Raw genomic sequence first — 24,207 nt, 5'->3', positions numbered from 1 at the left:
CTGGGTTTGAATCCAAGCTCTGTCACTTACCAGCTGTCACACTTGAGCAAGATGCATTATACTTTATCTACCCAAGATTCTTCATCAATAAAAGAGAGCTGTATTCTAGCCTCATAAGGTTGTGGTTAAGAGTCAAAGAAGCTAATACAGGTAAAGACCTTAGGATGGGGCCCGGAGCATAGTAAGTGCTCCACAGGCGTTAGCTCCTCCTTATGAAGAAAAGGAAAATGGTTGCCTTCCTCTACATAGTGACTCAGTGAGAGAGAGCCATGGTCAGAACTCCGTAAAACTGTGAAGAACTGGAAAGGTATATTGAAGAATTTTTATTAGATACCACAAATTTTATTTACCTTCATAAGTTTTTGGAGGTAACAAAGCCAAGATATCATAAAGTCTTAAGCGGACCATTGCAGCACTAGCTTTCAGATGAGCTCCATGGGCTTTAATTACAGAAGGAATGCTAAAACATCAAAAGTATGGTTAGTATCAGCTTATTACAATAAGTATTACTTATAAACACTTTTTTCAGCAAAATATCAATGTACTATCAAAGTACAATGTACTACCAAAGTATCAACAGCAACACTATGAAACACAATTTTATTTCAATCTACACCCTTACTTAAATTTTTAAAGTCATCTTTCAAAAAGAAAGTTTTATATGTTTCCTATATGATACTAGAGGGAAGTACAAAACATGACTGTTCATAAATATATAAAATTGGATGTTAATTTATCATAATTGCTTACTTACTGTGACATCATAGTCATGGCACATTCAATAGGGGTCATCAACTTTCTAATCACATCTTCAGTTAGGAGCTCAGGACAATGTGCAACAAAACTCCTCATTGCTAGATAAAATGTAAAAAGGACAGATTTGAAGCAACTTTTGTGAGGATGAATAAATTTATAAAACTATATGATAGTACTACAGTTCTTAATTATTATAAAATATAAAGTTCTAAAACCAGGTCAAACCAAAAGAAGAACGAATTGCAACCACAGAGAAAAATCATTGGAAAAGGCTAGAAGAAGGGTGAGCAAGACAAATGGAGGGAGGGAACACGTCTGTTAGGGAGATTCCCGTGAGTGGGAATTTTGAGGTCTATAACCCCCTCATGAATTTGGATGACAAAAAGGAAGCAGTTTCAAGACAGAACCAAGAGTGGACATAATGGTCCAGTGAGGAGGAGTATCTTTATTGGCTCTTTAGCAATAGAGCTAAGACTAAAATGCTCTTAGATGTGTGGGAACAAAACTGACACCTTGCCCAGCTGCCCTATGGCTAAGTGTACATCTGTCTCTCACAGTTTGGAAAAGGAAGCACTTTTCACCCTGAGATAAACCAAAAAAAGAACAGGGTCACCCAGTGTAATTCTAGTGCCCAAACTAAATAAAACTTGAGCCTTTCCTATAAGTTGCTGACTCCCAAACAAAAACAATTTTACTCATAATTTTTATAATGTTGATGTCTGAAAAACGTATCATTTGCAGATTTGATAACGTTGGGAGAAAATAGCTGTATGTCCATTACAAAAAGACTAACTGTAAACTCAGTACCTTGGTAATCTTGAGTTTCTTTTTCCTTTAAACACTCACTGGGTTTTCTACGTGGTGACCCAGTGCTTCTTTGATACTGGAAGACTACAACAATTGGGAATTAAGAGGCCTGGGTTCTAGCTCCCGTTTACCACTAACTTGAACCTTCTTTTCAGAGTCTCAGTTTCATTTTCATTATAAAATTAGCAAACTGATGTAGATTATTTATAAATTTTCTAAATCTAAAAATCTACAAATTTATCATTTTATATTAAAATAAAAATTTGAAGTAGTGATTTTCCATCACTTTACAAATATTTTAGTAATAAAATAATATTCTGAAAATACAACCCTTTCGGTTCTTACCACATAAAGCTCCAGCACGACCTTCCAATGTAACCTGCCAGGTGAAGGAATCACCTCGGGCCTTCTCAGCCTCCAATTCCTTTAAAGAACGAGGGAAAACATTTCGCCACAATAACAACATTTTGGGCAGATGGTAACGAACGACAGATGGTCCTAATGGAGAAAATGAGAATGCAAAACCATACATAGCTATAACATACATTACAAACAAAAGTCAAAGAAAAGAGCCCCACACAAACTTTAACAGTGTCTATCATTTCACTCTATCTTTATGACTAATATTGACATTTTCAAAATGTTTCTTATTCAGTGAGTAAAATACATATCTATTAAAGTATAATAAAATTCACCTAAAAAGTAACAATATTTCTGGCATCCAAACATAAAACAAATTCACAAAAAGTAATCTAAAAGAAATTATCCAGATATATTCAGAATGATGGATTATATCTTATCAACGATAAAATACACCTGGGACACATTTTATGATGCCTTTTCTACAAATACATATGTATATAAACAAACACACCCACTCCCACACACATACATACATATATTCTGTCATTTTTGGGGGCAATTTATATGGTTAACTTAGTTTTATGGAGGAGCATAACTAGGAACCTATATTTACATTGCTAAGGAATTCATTTAACATATCATTCAACAGTCTTAGGATAAATTTCTGGAAAAGAGTTACTCCTTTTTATTTTCTTTAGAAAACCAGGTCCAAGTATAATTTCCAAAAGGGAGATGCTTAAGGCGGTAACTTTTAGTGCACACACACACTTTCTATAGCAGAAGCTAAACATGTGAACTACAAAAATAGGCCAACCTCATCACAATCATAACATGTATTTCTGTTCTACATACAACGCTAAACTTTGCCTGCATCTCAGATGTGTCACAGCACTGAGGAAAGTGAAGCGTATAACAATAAGCCTCAAGAGAGCAGCACCGAAAATACTGTTTAAACGTGATTTTATCACCCTACTAAAATCACGTCACTGGTCCTTACTTTGGGGATGGAATGTGCTCCCCATACTCTCATCTTTTTTGATGAAAACCAAGCTAATGAGTTAGACCATGGCTATCCTGATGGTAAACGTGAAACTTTGCCAACAATTTTCTCATTAAATGTACTTAAGCAGCAATTACCAAAAAGAAAAACCTACTACAAAATAACAGGGAAAACATCGTTAGCATTTTACAACCTCATTCAAAGTCCAGAATGTGAAGTTTAATACTTTTAAATTAAATTTTCTTTATAGTCTACTGACAGTTATAAAATAAGACAAAATTCTACTCAAATATAATTATACCTAAAGTCATAAGTGCTCCAAGTAAAAGCCATCCAGCTTGGGTGCGCTGTAAAGACAGCCTGCTATTTTGGGCAGCGGTTCGTAAGAGATCTTCAGCAATACTAACTACCATCTGCAAGAGAAATTCAGAATTGGATTTTAATTTAAGCAAGTTAAAGAAATCAAATAAGAAGATACATAGCTAGTATACATTATTTAAAAAGTTGTCCCTTTTTTGTTGCTGTTACCATGTTTTTAAAGAGGCAGCATGAAGATCTACTCAATTGTGATTGCACTGCTCACTCGGAGGAGACCCAGAACCGCACAGCAGATTAGAGGGAGCTCGGGAGCCAGAAGGCCTGGGTTTATACGCCAGCATTGTCATTTCCCAGCTTTCTGACTTGGGACAATTTCATCTCCCTGCCTCAGGTCCCTCACTGCTAAAACAGGAATAATAGGAGTGCCAACCTCACTCTTGTGAGGATTAAATAAATTAACACAACATGGCACTCAGAACAGTGCACGTCCATGTCATCACTAAATAAACAGTATTATTACTAGTAGTAGTATCCTAAATTCAAAGATTTGTTGAACTCCTATTATGCATCTGCTATTAAGCTAATCTTATGGCACTCATAGTCTTAGAGAGATAAGACACAGGAAAAATGGGAAGTAACAAACAGCAAATGATTAAATGACAAAATAATAATACAAATGTAGTAGTGGCCAGCAAAGAGAAAAGTTATGATAGACTGAGTAGCTTTAAAGAGATTTCATGAGAGAGATGGAACTTGAACTGGGCCTCTAAACAAGTAGATAAACTTGGTACAGGTCAACAAGAAGGGGAATGAAATTCTAATGTAAGAGATTAGCATGAAGAAAGGCATGATGGCTGAAAAAAGCATGGGAAGAAACCAAGATGACTAGTCTGACTAGAGCAGTGAGAAATTAGAATGAAAGGGTAAAACGAAGGCAAATTATGAAAGCACCAGTTTACCAGGTGGTTATATTTTATCTTCTGAGTACTGGGTAGTCCCTAAGGGTCTCTGAGCAAATGTGGAATATGAAAGTGGTGTGGGAGAGACCGGAAAAGACTTCAAGAAGAATAATCAAGGAGGAGGCAACTGTATGACAAAGGGAGATGGAAGCCTGGATTCAAGTGGTAGCTATGGAACTCCCAGGAACGAAGGGACATGGGCCCAATGACCCGGAAAAAATAAGAATTGAAAAATGTAGCCCCAATCTGCCTATGTAAAATTGCAAATAATATTTATATAAACTCTTAGAACTCCTGAGAAGAAAACCATGATAGAAGTATAAGGTATCATAGAAAGAAAACGAAAAGAAGAAACTGATTCATGAAAACCATTCAGGTTTTATTAAGTATTAACAAAATGCTAAATATGGCAATAGTATTTTTTCCTGACATTTTGAATATAGCAATGTGAATTTTTATTTCTAAAAGCTCAAAGAAAAGCTCTGGTTTCTAAGGGTTTTTTCTCTAAATTATAAAATGATACTACAACCAGACAAAACCCATCATTCCTATATCAGAACTAAATATCAAATTTTAATTAGAGTCCATCAACTCCACATTAGCAGAATGCTCTATTTTACCTTATCATAGAAAAAAACAGCTGTCATTTGATCACCTAGTTCAACATTAAACACAGATGTTTAATAAATAAAGACTAAAACCCACACAACAGCACTTACAATTCTAGGATCTCTGCCATACCTTTCCCTTAGCATGAGGAATGCCCAAAGGGCACTGATGGACTCCACCTAACAAAGCAGCCATTGCAAAACTGTACCCACTAACAGCTTCTGGTGAAGTTTTCAAGTTGTTGAGCCGTTCTGCACATCTGTCTAGAAATGGCGTCAACTGGAAAGGTAACGCCACGGCCACACAGCGCAGACACCAGGCAGCAGCAAGTCGAGCTGCCATAGTTGGGTGAAGAAGCACCGAAGTCACAGTCTCCAGAAGTCCTAAAAGAAATACGCAAAAAATTACTCTTTAATGACGTCCATTTCAGGAATTTAGAAGATTATGTATAACACAATCATCAAAATCATAATTATTACAGTTTTACAGAGACACTTTCAGAACTTCGCCCCAAAAAAATATATTAGCTCATAAACAGTGGAGTACTTTAAAGAAACATTTTCTAGAAAGAACGCAGTACCATTACATCCAATAAAATACAAACGTTGATGTAAAATTACATGAAAGTGATAAATTTTAGCCAATTATTAGAAACAAAACTACCATGACTGTTTTTGATTTGTCGCCCAAAACTTTACTTCAATATTTAACTTAAGATTCACTATCGCAGTAAATCCTAAATAAATGCCAACTGTTAACAAATAATCTAAACTGCTAATTATGATGATCAGCAACTGATGATAAGCAATCAGTAGTTAAATATCAATCACATCTATGACATTGAAAATAGTGAAAAAATATTCCACCATACAAATGAATACCATACCTATGGATGCTTCCTGAATAAGAGGGGATGCCGTGGCATTTAGGCTCTGCACCAGGCTCCCGAGCTCCTGTAGGGCACAGACCATCACGTGCTGGCTGGCGGCGATGTCTGCTGCTCCAGATTTGTTTTCACCACTAGTGTCATTCACTACTGCTTCTAGAAACCCAAAATCAGGTATTTGATGTGGGTGAATTAAATTGTGATATAATTTCTTTGATCTATACTATTTATGTTTTTAAATCATACCAGTTGATGCCTAAGTGTTAAGAACTCTGTATGTAGTTATTTCTCAGCAGAAAACTTGTACAAATAAACACTGAAGTGACTTAAAAACACTGTTTAATGACTCAGGACAATGCTATATATACTGAGGTATTCTGTCTGCTTCTAGGAACACAACCTAACTTTAGTAAGCAGTAACAAACCATAGTTTGTTACACAGTAACAAAAGCACAGGCTCTGGAGAAAGAAGATTTGCGTTCAAATCCCAATTCCACCAGTCATGTTAGCAATGTGACATTGGACAAGATACTCAACTTATCTAGGTCTCAAGTTCCTCATCTTCTGAAAAGGTTAAGTGCCTATCTCAAAGGGTATTGTGATGATTAAAAAGTCAGTTCGTATAAAGAATATAGACAATGCTACCCCCAATACACATTCAGTAAATGTTAGCAGCTATTATTGTTACTGTACTAATACTGCTATTTAATACTGCTGCAATTGCTATTAAGTGCTGCAATATATCGGTAACATCATTGTCAAATTACTGACCAGAAAGCAGATTTATAAGGAAAGTGCCTTTAGAATTTCTTATTGGGATGTTCCTCAAACTTCCCACTAGCTTTGCTGTCCCCTTTCCCCACCTTTTAACTTCCACTAGAATTGAAATGTATTTAACAGGAGACAACTAAAGATTCTTTGTCAAATTACTAATTGAGAATATATTCTGGCCCATAAATCCCAGATATATAGCATTGTATTTAATTCTGCTTTTAGGATTTTTAAAACCCAATGGCTAATCTATGGCCTTGAGATGAATAACCCTTAAATGACAGTAAAACTTTCTTACCATTTTTGCATTCATTATGAATTAATAGACTATAAACTATACAATACAGAATAACACAATATAACAGATTAATATATTATGGACTTAAATAAATACCTCTTTTCTTCTTAGATATTTCTGGACTTGGAAATGCATGAACTCTATCTTTTGATTACTAAATTATAAGCTCCCTGAACAGGTGTTATTTGTGTGTAGCTCACTATTCTACTCCCACCATTTGGCACTCAAATACTTCTTCAACGAATCAATGTATAAATATTTTTCACATTGTGAACCTAGAACAGATTATTTTTACATATCTAAAGAACAACAGCTCATTAATTTAAACACCCTTAGTTCACAAATTATAACTTTCAGTTAGCCCCAGGCATTTAAAAAATGGTTTGCTTATTAAGCACAAAAACTATAACTAAACCATTTGTGAATTTATTTTTATTAATTTTATAAAATATTTAATATGTATTCTCTAAGTATAAAGTACTGATATTATCTATTCATTAAATTCTTATTTCTAAAGACCACTATTAGGCAATATAATTTGCTTGATTAAAATTAATGCATATTCCCAACAGTGACAAAAATAAACAGTCTTACAGAATTTGTATTTTACCTTGCATTAGTTCCCTAATTGAACTGTAAGCTCCATGAAGGCAGAAACTTTATCCCATTCATCATTCAAACCCCAAATTACCACTTTGCACTCTCAAATGCTCAATAACTATTTGTTAAACTGAAAAAATTATAAAATTGACATTTCTTAGAAAAGGATTTCTTTTAATTATGGATTACTGAGGTTTCACAGTATAACCATAGAGGGCTAATAACCACCTGTAACTGTTCCTCTCTAGGTCTTCATATTAAGTCTATTATGGGAGGGAAAAAACAATAACGTGTTTATAAAACAACAGGCTTCAGGCAGAAAAATCATAATAGATTACCTCTTAAAGATAGCAAACCAAGGTGCTGCTGCACACCAAGAGAGCTATAAAATCAATGAAGTTACTAGAAATAAAACAAAAACCCTAACCTTACAAACATGCTACCCAAATCTTGAAAAACTCTATTTCATTGTAATTATTTGTTGTTTTAAAATGAAATGAGTACTGAATAAAAATGACTATTAAAACACAGTCCAGAAAGAGATATGAACTAAACAGATCTATTAGTATTTACTAAGAATAACAATAAAGACCTAAACAACTAAGGTAATCAACAACACCCATTATGATATCAATTCTTACCTACTGCTTTCATTTGTTTTCCAATAGCTTGGCATATTTCTTTGGCAGCTGCAATCTGGGCTTTTTCACCTAGCAAACTGCCCACGGTAGCTCTTAGGATAAAGGAGACACATCGTCTTGAATACACAGCCTCTACGTGGGTTTGTGTTGCCCGAGGGTGGGAAACCAGATCAAGGACATGCGACAAGAATGTAGCAAAGCTACGCTCCAACCATTGACCACCCAATGTTGTTACAAAAACAACATATGCCTATAAATAGATGAAGATACAACCTCAGGTACATTTACATAAATAAACTGAAATTACAGATAAAGCAACTACAGAAATAACTGGTGATGGCATGCAACACAAATATTTGAGATTAAAATTGAGAAACTTGAGATCTTTTTAACACTTCTAGCATAGGAATTTCTGGTAGACGTATCTTTTGACTAAAAACAATTCTTAGGAAAATAGCTTCATGAAGGACACAGAGAGTGGTGAGGAAAGAAAAGCTGAAATTACCCTGGTGATGAAGAAGGTAAGAGGTCATAGGAATAAGAAAATCCTAACATCCTAAATAAAAACTAACCTAGAACTACAAAACCTTTGCTTAAGACTGCAAGACAAAATGGTTTACTTCTATTTTACACTAGTTTCTGGAACAAGGTATAGTTAGCAAGATTTTGACTAAGATCAAAGGAACCATTTCAACTTACTAAGTGTTAATTATTACTAGATCATTAAGCATAATATCTTATTTGGTGTTACCTCTTATTTGCAAATTGTAATTCCAAGTCAGCTTTGATTTCATAATTACATTGGTGATTAATCAGTGATGATAAATCAAAGTATTAATCAATATTTTTAGCTATAAGGTCATTGGAGAACATTAACATCTAAATGCCTCAAGCTACCTGAATACAATTTCATTTAAAACTGATTTATTTTACATCAATTTTCTGCCAAGTAAAATTTGGGAAAATTTTCTTAGATATTTATAATACATATATTAGACATAGGCTTATTTATACATCGTTATGTATCCACCTTTTCATATAAGCATCTATTTATTTTTTTATTTTTTATTGTTTTTAAGTTTTTTTCTATTTTTCCTTTTTCTCCCCAAAGCCCTCCAGTACATACTTGCATACTTTTTTTAGTTGTGAATCCTTCTGGTTGTGGCATGTGGGACACTGCCTCAGCTTGGCTTGATGAGCAGTGCCATGTCCGTGCCCAGGATTCAAACCAGTGAAACCCTTGCCCATTGAAGCAGAGTGCGCGAACTTAACCACTCAGCCATGTGGCCGGCCCCTAAGCATCTAATTTAGAATTTGAATGTAATTGATTCATTTGGTAAAAAAAAAATGTTTCAAAAGAAATCAGACAATATTAAAAATCTCTCTGTGTGTGCTGTTACTTAGCGAGAGCCTTCCAAGAAATTTCACAAGTGATATGAACAGAATTCTTTTACACATACATATTACAAACCTGTGTAACTCCAACTCTCACTTCACGATTAACAGACCCTCCAACTTTTAACATTTCTCCACCACTCTTTAAGAAACCTGACCCTCCACGTAGAAATCCTGTGGCCATGAGTTCCAAGACTTCATCAAAAGTCGCTCGCTTCACATTCTGGCGCATTACTTTCAGGAAGAAAAGTAAATTCATAAGCAAATATATTTTGCTATTAGTTAAATAATATTTTCTAATAATCTAGCTTTAAAATTCAAGTAATTATTTTAAAAAATACTTTTACTATAAAGGAGTAGGTCATTTAGGTCATTTAGTTTTCTTATAAACTTAAAATGTACAATGTACTTGTAAAAACGAACATTGAAGCAAAAAATACTAAGAAAAATGGAAGGAGCTAGAAATCAAAAGCAATTCAATAAATCTACGCACAAATAGTCTAATAATTATGTTAACGTTGACATGTGTAACACAGGAGAAAGCACACAGCACATACTGCTAACTGATCACAGCCCTCATTCTCAACTGAGATGGACACAAAGAAACTGTCAAGACCATGCTTCCTACACAACAGTTACCAACCAATGTATTAAATGTCACTGGACTGCAACCAACTTGCCATCCCTGGTACAGAAAAAGTCCTTTCATATAAAGTAGCAAACAATCCTCAAAAAATTCTGTAGGAGAGGCATAAAGCTCACGATTAAATATGTAGGCTTTGGAATTGGACTGCCTGAGTTTCAATTTCAGTTCTGACACTTAATAGAACACAAATTACACCCTCTCTCTAAGCCTCAATTTCCTTGTTTACACAATGGGAATAACAAGAGTACTTACTTTTGTAAGGATTAAAATAAAACAATTCTGTTATATGCTTAATTCAGTGCCTGGCACATAGTTAGCACTTAATAAATGTTACCTATTATCATTATCATCATCTAATTCATGGATTGACACAATTATCATTAAAGATGAAGAGACAAAGACAGGGTTTCACAGCTAATAAACATAAGAGCTAAGACTTGAATCTACAACATCTGATTGTCTTTCTACTATACAGAGATGGAGCAGGGGTGGGGACTACACAGTGTCTACTCACGACTGTCCAGGAAGCACCTCTATGGAACTGGGAGGCACTGCAGGAGTCGCAAGAAAAATCAACGCTGCCTCTGATTCTACTTACAATAATAGTCAAGAAAAACTGAAAAATAATACTATGCTATAAATGGGGATCTACTCATGAGATTGAAAGTAGAAAGCATATAAAGTGCGAAATTCCAATCCCTTGAAGAGAATACAAAACCATTTCATAACTCTTGTTCCATGTCCAACATACTTGCTACATATTATCCTATATATTATCAACACAAAAAATGTCTTGACTATATCAAGGAAAATGCCATTTGGGTACCTCCATTTTATGAAAAAGTAGACAAAGATACCTAACAATTTAAATCCTTTAAAGTGACTTGTGTATTAGTAATAACTCATTTAGAAGGAAGTGTTCCATATACCTTCAAATAACCTTTTACAGTCTACATCAGGAGTTGGCAAACAATACCTGTTGCTTGTTTTGGCATCAATGCTGTAGCCATGACTGTTCCTAAGAGTTTGGACACTGCCACTCGTACCCCATAATTTGAGTTTTCCAAAGCCTTAAAGCAGAGAGTAGCTATATTTTCCAGTTCAGCAGTCCACATGAACACAGCTTCATTCTGTAGCTCTAGTAGACACTGGAATTTAAAAAAAGAAAAAAGTAAATCCCATCCTACAACTTGCACATCCAGACATGGAGCAGTAAGAACCAGATTTACTCACTCTCCTAAAATAACTAAAAAATTGGACAAACTAAATCAAACACTATTGTGCAAGACATTGGACATGAGGCAATGAAGGATAGCGATCCTTAAGAGATGGAAAACAAACCAAGTGAACCCTACAACTGTCCCAGCTTACAGCCTTGAGAGAGTTTCCAGCACTTGTGAAGAAACGTTTAACACTAGACTCCTATATTAGAAAGAAGAAAGATCTCAAACCAATAACCTCAGCTTCTACCTTAAGAAACTAGATGACGTACAGCAAATTTAACACAAAGAAAGCAGGGAGAAAAGGAAATAATACAGATAAGAGAGGAAATCAATGAACTAGAAAACTAAAAAAGAGAAGAAATGAAACCAAAAGCTGCTTCTTTTGAGAGGACCAACAAAAGTGATACATCTCTAGCCAGACAGATGGGGAGAGAGAGAGAGAGAGAGAGAGAGAAGACACAAATTACCAAAATTAGAAATGAGAGAGGTCACATTACTACAGATTCAATATATTAAAAGGACAACGGGAATATAATAAACTTTATAACAATAAATTTGACAACTTAGATGAAATAGACAACTCAAGAAGACAGATAACCTAAATAACCTAATATCTATTTTAAAAATTGAATTTGTAGTTTAAAATCTTCCCCCAAAGAAAACTGCAGGCCCAGAGAGCTATATTGGTGAATTAACCAAATGTTTAAGTAAGAAATAATACCAATTCTATACAAACTCTTCTAGAAAACTGAAGAGAAAGTATACTTCCCAACTCATATTATGAGGTGAGTCTCACCCTGATAGTGAAATCTGACAAAGACACTACAAGACAAGAAAACTACACACCAATATCCCTCATTAACAGAGGTACAAAAATCCTAAACAAACTTTCAGCAACTCTAAACCAACAATATATAAAAAGGATAATATGTCATGATGAAGTGGGGTTTAGCTTAGAAATGAAAGATTGGTTAAAATTGTAAAACTAATCAATGATATTGATTAGCAAACTAAAAAAGAAAAGTAATACAATCCTCTCAATACACACTGAAAAAGCATTTTACAGACTATAAGTAAAACTGGGGAAGCTGAACAAGATCAGTGGATTGGGTCAATGCCAATACTGTATTATTATACTTGTTTCAATACTGTACTACACTTCTGCAAGACAGAACCATTGGGGGGAAGTGGGTAAAAGTTTATAAAGACCTCTCTGTATTATTTCTTACAATTGCATGTAAATCTACAAATATCTTAAAATAAAAAATTTAATTAGAAAACAGAAACAACAAAAACAACACAATAAATTAAATTTAAAACAAAAGGCATTTGACAAAATCCAACATCCATTCCTGATAAAACCTCTTAGCAAGTTAGGAATACAAAGGACTTCCTCGACGTGATAAACATCATCAAGAAAAACCGACAGTTGATCACAGTTAATGGGGAAGGACTGAATGTTTTCCCTGTAAGGATCTGGAATAAGACAAGGATGTCTGCTCTCATGTTTTCTACTCAACTTTGTATTGAAGGATCTAGCCAGAGCAATAAAGCAAAAAAAAGAAAGAAAGAAAGAAAGAAAAGGTATTCATATTAGAAAAGAAGTAAAACTGTCTTCATATTCTCAAGAAGGTAACATGATTGTCTACATAGAATATCTGATAGGACTAATAAATCAGATTAGCAAGGTTGATGGATATAAGATCAAGGTACAAAAATCAATTGCATTTCCATGTTAGTAATGAACAATTAGAAAAAATCAATACCATTTAAAATAGCATTAAAAATATGAAATAATTCAGGACAAATCTGGCAGAAGATATGCAAGATCTGTACACTGGAAACCACAAAATGTTACTAACAGAAATCAAAGAAGACCTAAATGAATGGAGAGATATATCATGTTCATTGGCTGGAATACTTAATATTTTTAAGATGCCAACTCTCCCAAAAGTGATCTATACATTGACTGCAACCTGAATCAAAATCCTAGCATGCTATTTTTGCAGAAACTGATAAGGTAATTCTAAAATTCATATGGTAATGCAAATGACATAGAATAACCAAAACTATTTTGAAAAAGAACAAAGTTGGAAGGTTAACACTATCTGGTTTCAAGACCTATTTATCAAGGTATAGTCATCAAGAAAGTGTTATTGACATTAAGACAAAAAATAGACCAACGGAACACGATAGAGTCCAAAAATAGACATGTAAATGGACAACCAATTTTCAACAAAGGTGTAAAGGCAATTTAGTGAAGAAAAGATAGTATTTTCAACATGGTGCTGGAACAGGTGGATATCCATATACAAAAAAAAAAAGAATTTTGATTCACACCTTACACCATATAAAAATATTAACTCAAGAGTGACATCAGCAACGTGGCAGAGTGAACTGTTCCCTTTGTCTCTCTCCCCTCAAACTACAACTAAATGTACATTTATTGATCAGTGGAGGATACCTACACAGCATATCAGGATGCCTGAGAGACCCACACAGCCATACATCTGAAGGGGGATGGACTACCCCCGGGCAGGTAACAGAGATAGATGAGCACTCTCCAGCCTCCCAGCAGCCCTGTACACACGTGCAACTGCTTTCCTGGCTGGAGCACTCATAGCACTGCCGTGGCCCAGAGGGTGGGAGTGCACCTCAGCATGACTGCAGGAACAGGTAATGGCAGCCCTGAGCTCCTGTGTGATCGCTTTCTTGTCTAGCACGAGAGCCCACAGTGCCACTGCATCTGCAGGGAGCAGACCAGGCTTGCACCCAGTGAGGAGGTCCCACCCACCAAAGATAACTGCTGGTGCAACCTAGAAGGAGACAGCAGTGGATCTGCAGGCCCAGGGTAACAAGTTCCCGGCTGCCATGAATGCCCATAGTACTGCTGCAGCCCTGAAGTGGGGAGCATGTCTTGGTGGGACTGTGGGAGCAGGTGGTGGCAGCCCTGAGTCCCCACATGATCACTTTCCGATTTGGTGAGAGAGCCCACAGGGCAGCTGTGGTCTGAGGGAGTGGTGCAGGCTCAGACAGGCACAGCTGACAGGGATTGCAGCAGGCTCAGAATACACAGCTCTTGGCCCCCTCCCCTAGTGGCGACAGGTGGAATCTGCAACCAGATACTATCATTATGCGAAGGCACAAATCTACCACATCAAATAGAATGAAGAAGTATATTAATACTCCAGACCAGAAGGAAAAGACAAACACCCAAAAATCAATCCTGAAGGCACAAAAATCTACAGTCTAAATGACTGAGAATTCAAAACAGCTATCACAAAAAAACTCAACAAGTTACAAGAGAACTCAGAAAGACAGTTCACTGAAATCAGGAACAGAATTAATGAACAGAGGGAATTCTTCACAAAAGAGATTGGAACTATAAAGAAAAACCAATCAGAAATGTTGGAGATGACAAACACAGTGAATGAGTTAAAAATCTGCAGTCCTTAAATAAAAAAGCTGGTATTATGGAAGACAGAATTAGTAACTTAGAGGATAGGAATATAAAAATGGTTCAGATAGAGCAGGAGAGAGAACCAAGACTAAAAAGAAATGAAGAAATTCTCTGAGAAACATCCAACTCAATTAGGAAATGCAACATAAGGATTACAGGTATTCCAGGGGGAGAAGAGAGGGAGAAAGGAGCAGAGAGTTTGTTCAAAGAAATAATAGCTGAGAACTTCCCAAACCTGGGGAAGGAGCTAGAAATACAAGTAAAAGAACCTAATAGAACTTCTAAGTACATCAATGTAAAAAGACCTTCTCCAAGGCATATATCAGTAAAACTGGCAAAAGTCAATGACAAAGAAAAAATAGTAAGGGCAGCAAGGCAGAAGAAAATAACCTACAAAGAAACCTCTATCAGGCTTTCAGCAGATTTCTCAACAGAAACCTTATAGGCTAGGAGAGAGTGGAATGATATATTCAAAATTCTGAAAAACAAAAACTTTCAGCCAAGAATACTCTATCCAGCGAAAATTTCCTTCAGATATGATGGAGAAATAAAAACTTTCCCAGATAAAAGCTGAAGGAGTTCATTGCCACAAGACACACCATGCCCCACCCCCCAAAAGATACAATCAAGAAGGCCCTCATACTCGAAAAAAAAAAAAAAGAAGGGGTTTACCAAACCTTGTGCAAGGAAATGAATATGCAGAAAAAATCAGAAAACTGCAACTCTTTCAGAAGAGATTAGCAAACACTTAATTATAACGTTAAAGATAAAGGGAAGGAAAGCATTAAGAATAAATATAATCACTTCATTTTAACCACAAACTCACAACACAAAACAGAATAAAGTGTGACAACAGAATAACTTAGAAGGAGAGGAGGGAGAGGATGGAACCTGCTGAGACTAAGGGAATAAGAGACTATCAGAAGACGGACTGTTTCATCTACGAGATCTTTTATACAATCCTCACGGTAACCACTAAACAAAAAATCAGAACAGAGACACAAATAATAAATAAACAGAAAAACTGAGAAAACCATCACAGAGAGCCACCAAACTGAACTGGCAGTCTGAAATACACGTGACAAGAAACAAGGGGAACAAAGAACAACCAGAAAACAAGTGATAAAATGGCAGCATTAAGTCCTCATATATCAATAGTCATTCTAAATATAAAAGGATTGAATTCCCTAATCAAAAGACACAGAGTGGCGGGATGGATTAAAAAACAACACCAACAATATGCTGCCTCCAGGAAACACATCTCAATTCCAAAGACAAACAAAGGCTTAGAGTGAAGAGATGGAAGACGATACTCCAAGCTAACGGCAAACAAAAGAAAGCTTGTGTTGCATATTTATATAAGACAAAGTAGACTTCAAGACAAAAAACACAATAAGAGACAAGGAGGGGCACTATATAATGACAAAACGAACACTCCCCTAAGAGAACATAACACTTATAAATATATATACACCTAACACAGGAGCACCGAAGTACACAAAAAAACTATTAATTGATCTAAAAGGAAATATTAACAGCAACACAATAGAAACAGAGCACCTTAACATACCACTTTCATCAATGGATAGATCAACCAGACAGAAAGTCAACAAAGAAATAAGGGAACTAAATGAAAAACCAGACCAGATGGACTTAATAGACATATATAGAACACTCCATCCAATATTAGCAGAAAATACAATCTTCTCCAGTGCACACAGAATATTCTCAAAAATACACCATATGTTGGGAAACAAGGAAAGCCTCAATAAATATTTGAAGATTGAAATCATATCAAGCATCTTTTCTGACCAAAATGCTATGAAACTAAAAATCAACTACAAGAAAAAAGCTGGGAAAGTGACAAACATGTGGAGACTAAACAACAAGTTACTGAACAACCAATGGCTCACTGAAGAAATTAAAGGAGAAATCAAAAAATATCTGGAGACAAATCAAAATGAAAATACACCATACCAACTCATATGGGATGCAGCAAAAGCAGTCATAAGAAGGAAATTCATAGCAATTCAGGCCCACCTTAACAAACAAGAAAAAATCTCAAATAAGCAACCTTAAACTACACCTAACATAACTAGAAAAAGAAGAACAAACAAAGCCCAAAGTCAGCATAAGGAAGGAAATAATAAAAATAAGAGCAGAAATAAATGAAATTGAAACCAAAAAAAAAAAAAAATAGAAAGGATCAATAAAGTAAGAGCTGGTTCTTCAAGAAGATAAACAAAAAATTGACAAAGCCTTAGCCAGACTAAGAAATGAAGTGAGAAGGCTCAAATAAATAAAATTAGAAATGAAAGAGGAGAAATTACAATGGATACCACAGAAATATAAAGCACTGTAACAGAATACTAAGAAAAACTATATGCTAACAAATTGCACAATCTAGAAGAAATGGATAAACTCTTAGACTCATACAACCTCCCAAAACTGAATCAAGAAGAAATAGAGAATGTGAATACACCAATCACAAGCAAAGGGATTGAAACAATAATCAAAAACCTCCCCAAAAATAAAAGTCCAGGACCAGATGGCTTCTCTGGAGAATTCTACCAAACATTTAAAGAAGATTTAGTACCTATCCTTCTCAAACTATTTGAAAAAATTGAAGATGATGCAACACTTCTTAACATGTTTTACAAGGCCAACATCACCCTGATCCCAAAGCCAGTCAAGGACAAAAGAAAGAAGGAAAAGTACAGGTCAATATCACTGATGAACATGGATGCAAAAATCCTCAAAAAAATATTAGCAAACTGAATAAAAAGCAATACACTAAAAGAATATACAGCATGATCAAGTGGGATTTACCAGGGACAAAGGGATGGTTCAACATCTGCAAATCAATTAATGTGATACACTACATTAACAAAATGAGGAATAAAAATCACACAATCATCTCAATAGATACAGAGAAAGCATTTGAAAAGATCCAACATCCATTTATGATAAAAACTCTCAATGAGTATTGGAGGAAAATACCTCAACATAATAAAGGCCATATATGACAAACCCACAGCCAACATCATACTCAATGGGGAAAATCTGAAACCCATCCCTCTGAGAACAGGAACAAGACAAGGGTGCCCACTCTTGTCACTCTTAGTCAACACAGTACTGGAGGTTTTGGCCAGAGCAATTAGGCAAGAAAAAGAAATAAAAGGTATCCAAATTGGCGAGGAAGAAGTGAAACTCTCACTGTTTGCAGACAACACGATTTTATATATAGAAAACCCTAAAGAATCCATTGGAAAACTATTAGAAATAATCAACAACTAGAGCAAAGTTGCAGGGTACAAAATCAATTTAGAAAAATCAGTTGCATTTCTATGTTGTAATAATGAACTAACAGAAAGAGAACTGAAGAATACAATCTCATTTAGAATTGAAGTCAAAAGAATATAATATCTAGGAATAAATTTAACCAAGGAGGTAAAATATCTATACAATGAAAACTATAAGACTTTATTAAAAGAAATCAATGATGACATAAAGAAATGGAAAGATATTCCATGCACATGGATTGGAAGAATAAAGATAGTTAAAATGTCCATATGCCTAAAGCAATCTAGAGATTCAGTACAATCCCAATGACGTTGTTTATGGAAATAGAACAAAGGATCCTAAAATTCATATGGGGCAACAAAAGACCCCGAATAGCTAAAGCAATTCTGAGAAAAAAGAACAAGGCTGGAGGCATCACAGTCTCTGACTTCAAAATATATTACAAAGCCATAGTAATCAAAACAGCATGGTAATGGTACCAAAACAGACACACAGATCAATGAACACAATTGAAAGCTCAGAAATAAAACTACAAATCTACAGACAGCTAATCTTCTCAAAGGAGCTAAGAACATACAATGGAGAAAGGAAAGTCTCTTCAATAAACGGTTCTGGGAAAACCAGACAGCCACATGCAAAAGAATGAAAGTAGACCATTATCTTGCACCATACACAAAAATTAACTCAAAATGGATCAAAGACTTGAAGGTAAGAGCTGAAACCATAAAACTCCTAGAAGAAAATATAGGCAGTACACTCTTTGACATAAGTCTTAGAAGGATCTTTTTGAATACAATGTCTACTCCAGCAAGAGAAACAAAAGAAAAAATAAACAAATGGGACTTTATCAGACTAAAGAGCTTCTGCAAGGCAAAGGAAACCAGGAACAAAAGGAAAAGACAACCCACTAACTGGGAGAAAATATTTGCAAACCATATATCCGACAAGAGGTTAGTCTCCAAAATACATAAAGAACTCATACAACTCAACCATAAAAAAACAAACAACTCAATCAAAAAATGGGCAGAGGATATGAACAGACATTTTCCCAAAGAAGATATACAAGATGTTCAGCATCACTAATCATCAAGGAAATGCAAATCAAAACCACAATGAGTTATCACCTTATACCTGTTAGAATGGCTATAACTACGAAGACAAAAAAATAACAAATGTTGGAGAGGATGTGGAGAAAATGGAACCCTCATATACTGCTGGCGGGCATGCAAACTGGTACAGCGACTATGGAAAACAGTATGGAGATTTCTCAAAAAATTTAAAATAGAAATACCATACGACCCAGCTATTCTACTGGATATTTATCCAAAGAACTTGAAATCAACAATTCAAAGAAACATTTGCACCCCTATGTTCACTGCAACATTATTCACAATAGCTAAGACGTGGAAGCAACCCATGTACCCAGTGACCGATGAATGGATAAAGAAGATGTGGTATATATATATATACAATGAAATACTACTCAGCCATAAAAAAGACAAAATCGTCCCATATGCAACAACACAGATGGGACTTGAGACTATGTTAAGAGAAATAAGCCAGACACAGAAAGCCAAACACCATATGATTTCACTCATTTGTGGGAGATAAACGAATACATGGACAAAGAGAACAGACTAGTGGTTACCAGAGGGGTAGGGGTTAGAGGGTGGGCATAAGGGGTAAAGGGGCACATTTATATGGTGACTGACAAATAACGTACAACTGAAATTTCACGTTATAAACTTTTATGACCTCAAAAAAATTAAATAAAAAGATTAAAAAAGTTAAGTCAAAATGGATCCTATATCTAAATGTAAAATTATAAAACTTCTAGAAAGAAACACAAGAGAAACCTTGGATTAGGAAAACTTTTCTTAGATTCAACACCAAAAGCACAATCTACATAAGAAAAATTGATAAATTGGACTTTGACAAAATTCAAAACCTTCCTTCTTAGAAAGGTACATTAACAGAATGAAAACACAGGCCACAGACTGGGAGAAAAAATTTGAAAATCATTTATCTAATAAAAGAATATATAAAAAACCTATAAAGTACTCTCAAAGCTCAATAATAAGAAAACAAATAACTCAATAAGATGAAGAGCAAACGATCCAGACAGACTCTTCATCAAAGAAGACATGGATGGCAAAAAGCACCTGAAAATATGCTCATCATTAGTCATTAAAGAAATACAAATTAAAGCCACAATAGCTGTACATATCTATTAGAACAGCTAAAATTAAAGACTGGCAGTACCAAATGTTGCTGAGGATGCAGAGGAAGTAGACATCTCACACACTGCTGGTGGAAATGTAAAATGGTACAAGTACTTTGGAAAACAGTTCCGCAATTTTTTTAAAGTTACACATAAATCTACCAAATGATCCAGTCATTCCATTCCTAGGTATTTACCCAAGTGAAATGAATACCTATGTCCATACAAAACATAGATGTTTACAGTAGCTTTTTTCGTAATGGCCTAAACTAAAAGCAACCCAAATGTCTTTAAGAGGTGAAAAGAATAAACCAATTGTGGTATATCTATACAATGAAATATTACTCGGTAACAAAAAGGAATGAACTATTCATATATGTAACAACATAGACGAATCTCAAAACAAATACGCTGAGTGAAAGAAGCCAGACCAAAAAAGGAGCACACACCACATGACTCCATTTATATATAGTTCTACAAAATGAAACTAATCCAAGGGAAGGAAAAATATGCCATCATATTTTAAAACTTTGAAAGAAAAAAAGTCATTACCTGTCTAAGAGCAAGCAGGATAAGGAGCAGCACTATAAATTGGCTGAGCACTCACCTTGGCAACTGCACACCGAACAGCCATCGACCTGTCAGTCAAGAGGGACCTGGCATTCTTGTAAATATCACGATGACAGGAAGCTGCCGCACCACCCAATCCATTTAGAACTTTCTGTAGACTCATTAAGATTTCACTTCGCCCTTGAGACTAGATGTGAACACAAATCAAAACTTAAGAATATGTTGTAAAACAAAGCCCACATTTAAATAAGAACATACGAAAACAAAAAATTTCCCTGGGGCTTACTTCTAAATCATAAAAAGTAATGAAAAATAAAATAAAATAAAGTATTCTAAAATGTACCTGAAAGGTAAGAATAATTATTAATTTCAATTACATAATATCTTTCTGAGAAATCTGGTTACAAGAAGCAAACATAGTCCAATGTTTCCATGACAAGTTGAAGAGCAATATAATGAGAACACGAAGACAAATTCAAAAGCTTCAATATCACATCTCAAGGGTCCAAACTTTCAAAGGTAAAAGATTAAGTAAAAAGTAATATAAACAGTTTAAAAGAAGAAACATCCAACACATTTAAAAAACTCGTCACAGAGATATGCCAAACCCTCATCTTTTTATAACTAATCCACACTCTTGTTTTCATACTCTCACAGTGCCTAAATCATCTTTCTAGCAGTATACTCATTCAAACACACATCTCTTCCACTAGATTGTAAGCTTTTTGAGGTCAGGGACTATATCTTGTTCATCTTTATATGTCTAATGCCTGATAATATGTCCTCAATTCTTGTTTAATAAATAAATAGACAAATAGCACCCAGAAGAGGTGTTGTCCAAGAAATCTTTAGCTTTCCTAGATACAGAAATTAGACTATGAGAGTCTAAAGCTTAGACCCAAATTAACAAGGAATTTTCAGAAGTAACACCAAACTGACAGGACAAAACAACTATTTTTACTTGATATTAGCTGCTGTGGATTAAATAATGTCCCCCAAAAAGTTTCAAGTCTTACGCCCCATTACCTGTGAACGTGACTTTATTTGGAAGTAAGGTCTTTGCAGATGAAATTAAGTAAAGATGAGATCATATTGGATTAACGTGGGCCCTAATCCAAAGACTCGTATCCTTATAAGAAGAGAATTTGGATACAGAACACAAATCCACAGGCAAAATGCCCTATGACAATGGAGGTGGAGATTGAAGAGATGCATCTACAAACCAAGGAATACCAAGGAACACCAACGAGTGCCAGCAACCACTATAAGCTAAAAATGTAAGGAAGGATTCTTCCCCAGAGCTTTCAGAAGCATGGTCCTGCTGACACCTTGATGCTGGACTCCTAGCCTCCACAATTGTGAGACAATAAATTTCGGTTGTTTTAAGCCACCCAGTCCGTGTAATTTATTACCCTAGGCAGCTCTAGGAAACTAACACATTAGCTATGGCACAACACATAAAATGCAATGCAAAAATATCCACAGGGCTAAATAAAAAATAATAGGCAAACCTATTCTTTGTCTAGGAAAAGCATTCTTTCCCTTCTCCCTAAAATATAAGGTAAGTACGCTAAAAGAAGGGACAAGTGATATTTATTTTTGCAAGTAATATACCCTGATGCTAAGCAATATGAATACCACAGTGACAGAAAAAAAAGCAAACATATACTAACTGACATCTAATTCCTGCCACAAGCAACACATTTAAATAATATTTATTGCAAAACTTACCTCTGCACTTTTCAGAGATTTCAAAAGATTATTTACTGTTTCTGGAAATGCACTACCTAACATTCTCCCCATTTTTTCATAAAATGCTCCAACACAAGCCACTGCAGCCCTGTAAGAAGTAATATTTTCATTGGTAATTGTTCAGGCTAATAATACAACTTTACTATACTTTTCCCATTTTCAGAAATCAATTTTCTATTTGTGCAGGACACTTTTGGCTACAATCCTTAATTTTCCCCTTCCAAAAACATCTTATTTATTCTTTCTGATTGCAACAAATACTATGGTTAATCAAATTGTATTCTTGTTAGGAATACAAGAGAATAATTATATATTTACATAATAAATCATACTTATCCTCTAGAAAGAAACTCAAGCTTTCCCCTTATGAAGACATCCCAAATTATGTCAATCCACAATGATCCCTCTCTTTTCTCATTATATACATCAACTACTCATTTTGACAAAATTATATTGTTTACTATGTTGTGACTTGACCATTTTATATGTCTATATTTTATCCTGCCAATGTAAATGTAAACTTCAGAAAAAGGAAATATATCTTACACATTTTTGCATTGCTCACAGTGCCTGTCTCTTAATATACAAATAATAGTAGACAATTACTTGTAAAATTTAATCTAAATGGCTTTAAGGGAACATTTGGCTACACAGAAGAAGAAATGTAGCAGCATCCCATCTCTTCAGGAGCAAGGAAACCATCCCATTATCACTCATGTAAACAGTAAATAAATGAACAGCTGTGAGTTTAGCTTAGAGGCAGGAGGAGGGCATGGAGGTGAAGAGCTATGTTTTGAAGTCTGGCAGATGTTACGTCTAAATTCTAGAACCTGCCACCTAATAGCTACATGTTATGAGCAAGTTACTCCGAGGCTGAGAGAGATTCAATAAATTTAGCTCACTATAATACATGTCATAAATAATAGAATCAGGGAGTTGACCTTTACCTCTTTGACTCCAAATCCCATGCTTTTCTCAGTATTCTACAGGCTGATAAGAAAGCTAAAAATGACTGAGGTCACATGCCAGAATATATCAGCGAATTCCTAAACAAAACCCATAAATCCACTGGAAATACATATCAGTAATATGTAATATGTAATAAATTCTATTTAACCAGAACTACAAAATTATATGTGGATTTACTAAACTAAATCATCAAAGTATTAACATAGCTTCAAACTTCAAAATAAAGTGGAAAGTAGTAACACTCTCTAATCTTTTCTGAAACTTTTGAGATCTACATCTATCCCAAACAAGAGAAAATCCAATCACAATGTACCTGTGCAGTTGAAAACGAACCTAAAAATCAGCGTCCAAGTTCAGAAGAACTTCCCCATTTCCTCCTTAAGCTATTATACTGGCCCCTGGTCCCTTGAATGTTGATGTTCTAGAGTTTACTCTTGGCCCTCGTCTCCTTTCCAACAGTATTCTCTTCCTGGGTAACTTTCTCCATAACAAAACGTTCAGCCAAATCTCCATTCTCTACTCAGGGAACTGCACTCCCAACACAGATCTCTAAAATCCAGACCAGGATTTCCAAGTGCCTACTACACACTGTCACTTGCATATTCCCACTATACTCCAAAGTCAGCACGCCCAGAATTGAACTCATCATCTCCCCCTCAC

At 35.1% G+C, this 24,207-nt stretch overlaps 1 protein-coding gene across 5 annotated transcripts in view; it reads right to left on the bottom strand.

The window, feature by feature from the left end:
- Window positions 1–24,207, bottom strand: part of HEATR5B (HEAT repeat containing 5B) — a 107,746-nt gene that overhangs the window by 77,908 nt on the left and 5,631 nt on the right. For all 5 annotated transcript variants that reach the window (XM_023619227.2, XM_023619228.2, XM_014731202.3 and 2 more), the window contains exons 4-14: window positions 22,558–22,666; window positions 20,864–21,013; window positions 11,026–11,197; window positions 9,480–9,637; window positions 8,009–8,258; window positions 5,699–5,854; window positions 4,945–5,195; window positions 3,228–3,339; window positions 1,909–2,061; window positions 755–854; window positions 351–460 (exon numbers count right to left, since the gene is read on the bottom strand). In XM_023619227.2, coding sequence (XP_023474995.2) covers window positions 351–460; window positions 755–854; window positions 1,909–2,061; window positions 3,228–3,339; window positions 4,945–5,195; window positions 5,699–5,854; window positions 8,009–8,258; window positions 9,480–9,637; window positions 11,026–11,197; window positions 20,864–21,013; window positions 22,558–22,666 — 1,721 coding nt within the window. The remainder of the gene's footprint in view (window positions 1–350; window positions 461–754; window positions 855–1,908; window positions 2,062–3,227; window positions 3,340–4,944; window positions 5,196–5,698; window positions 5,855–8,008; window positions 8,259–9,479; window positions 9,638–11,025; window positions 11,198–20,863; window positions 21,014–22,557; window positions 22,667–24,207) is intronic.

The sequence above is a fragment of the Equus caballus genome, chromosome 15 (genome assembly GCF_041296265.1).
Source record: "Equus caballus isolate H_3958 breed thoroughbred chromosome 15, TB-T2T, whole genome shotgun sequence".
In the NCBI taxonomy this organism is placed as follows: domain Eukaryota; kingdom Metazoa; phylum Chordata; class Mammalia; order Perissodactyla; family Equidae; genus Equus; species Equus caballus.
The sequence above is the reverse complement of the archived record's forward strand: the minus strand, read 5'-3'. Positions and strand labels throughout refer to the sequence as shown.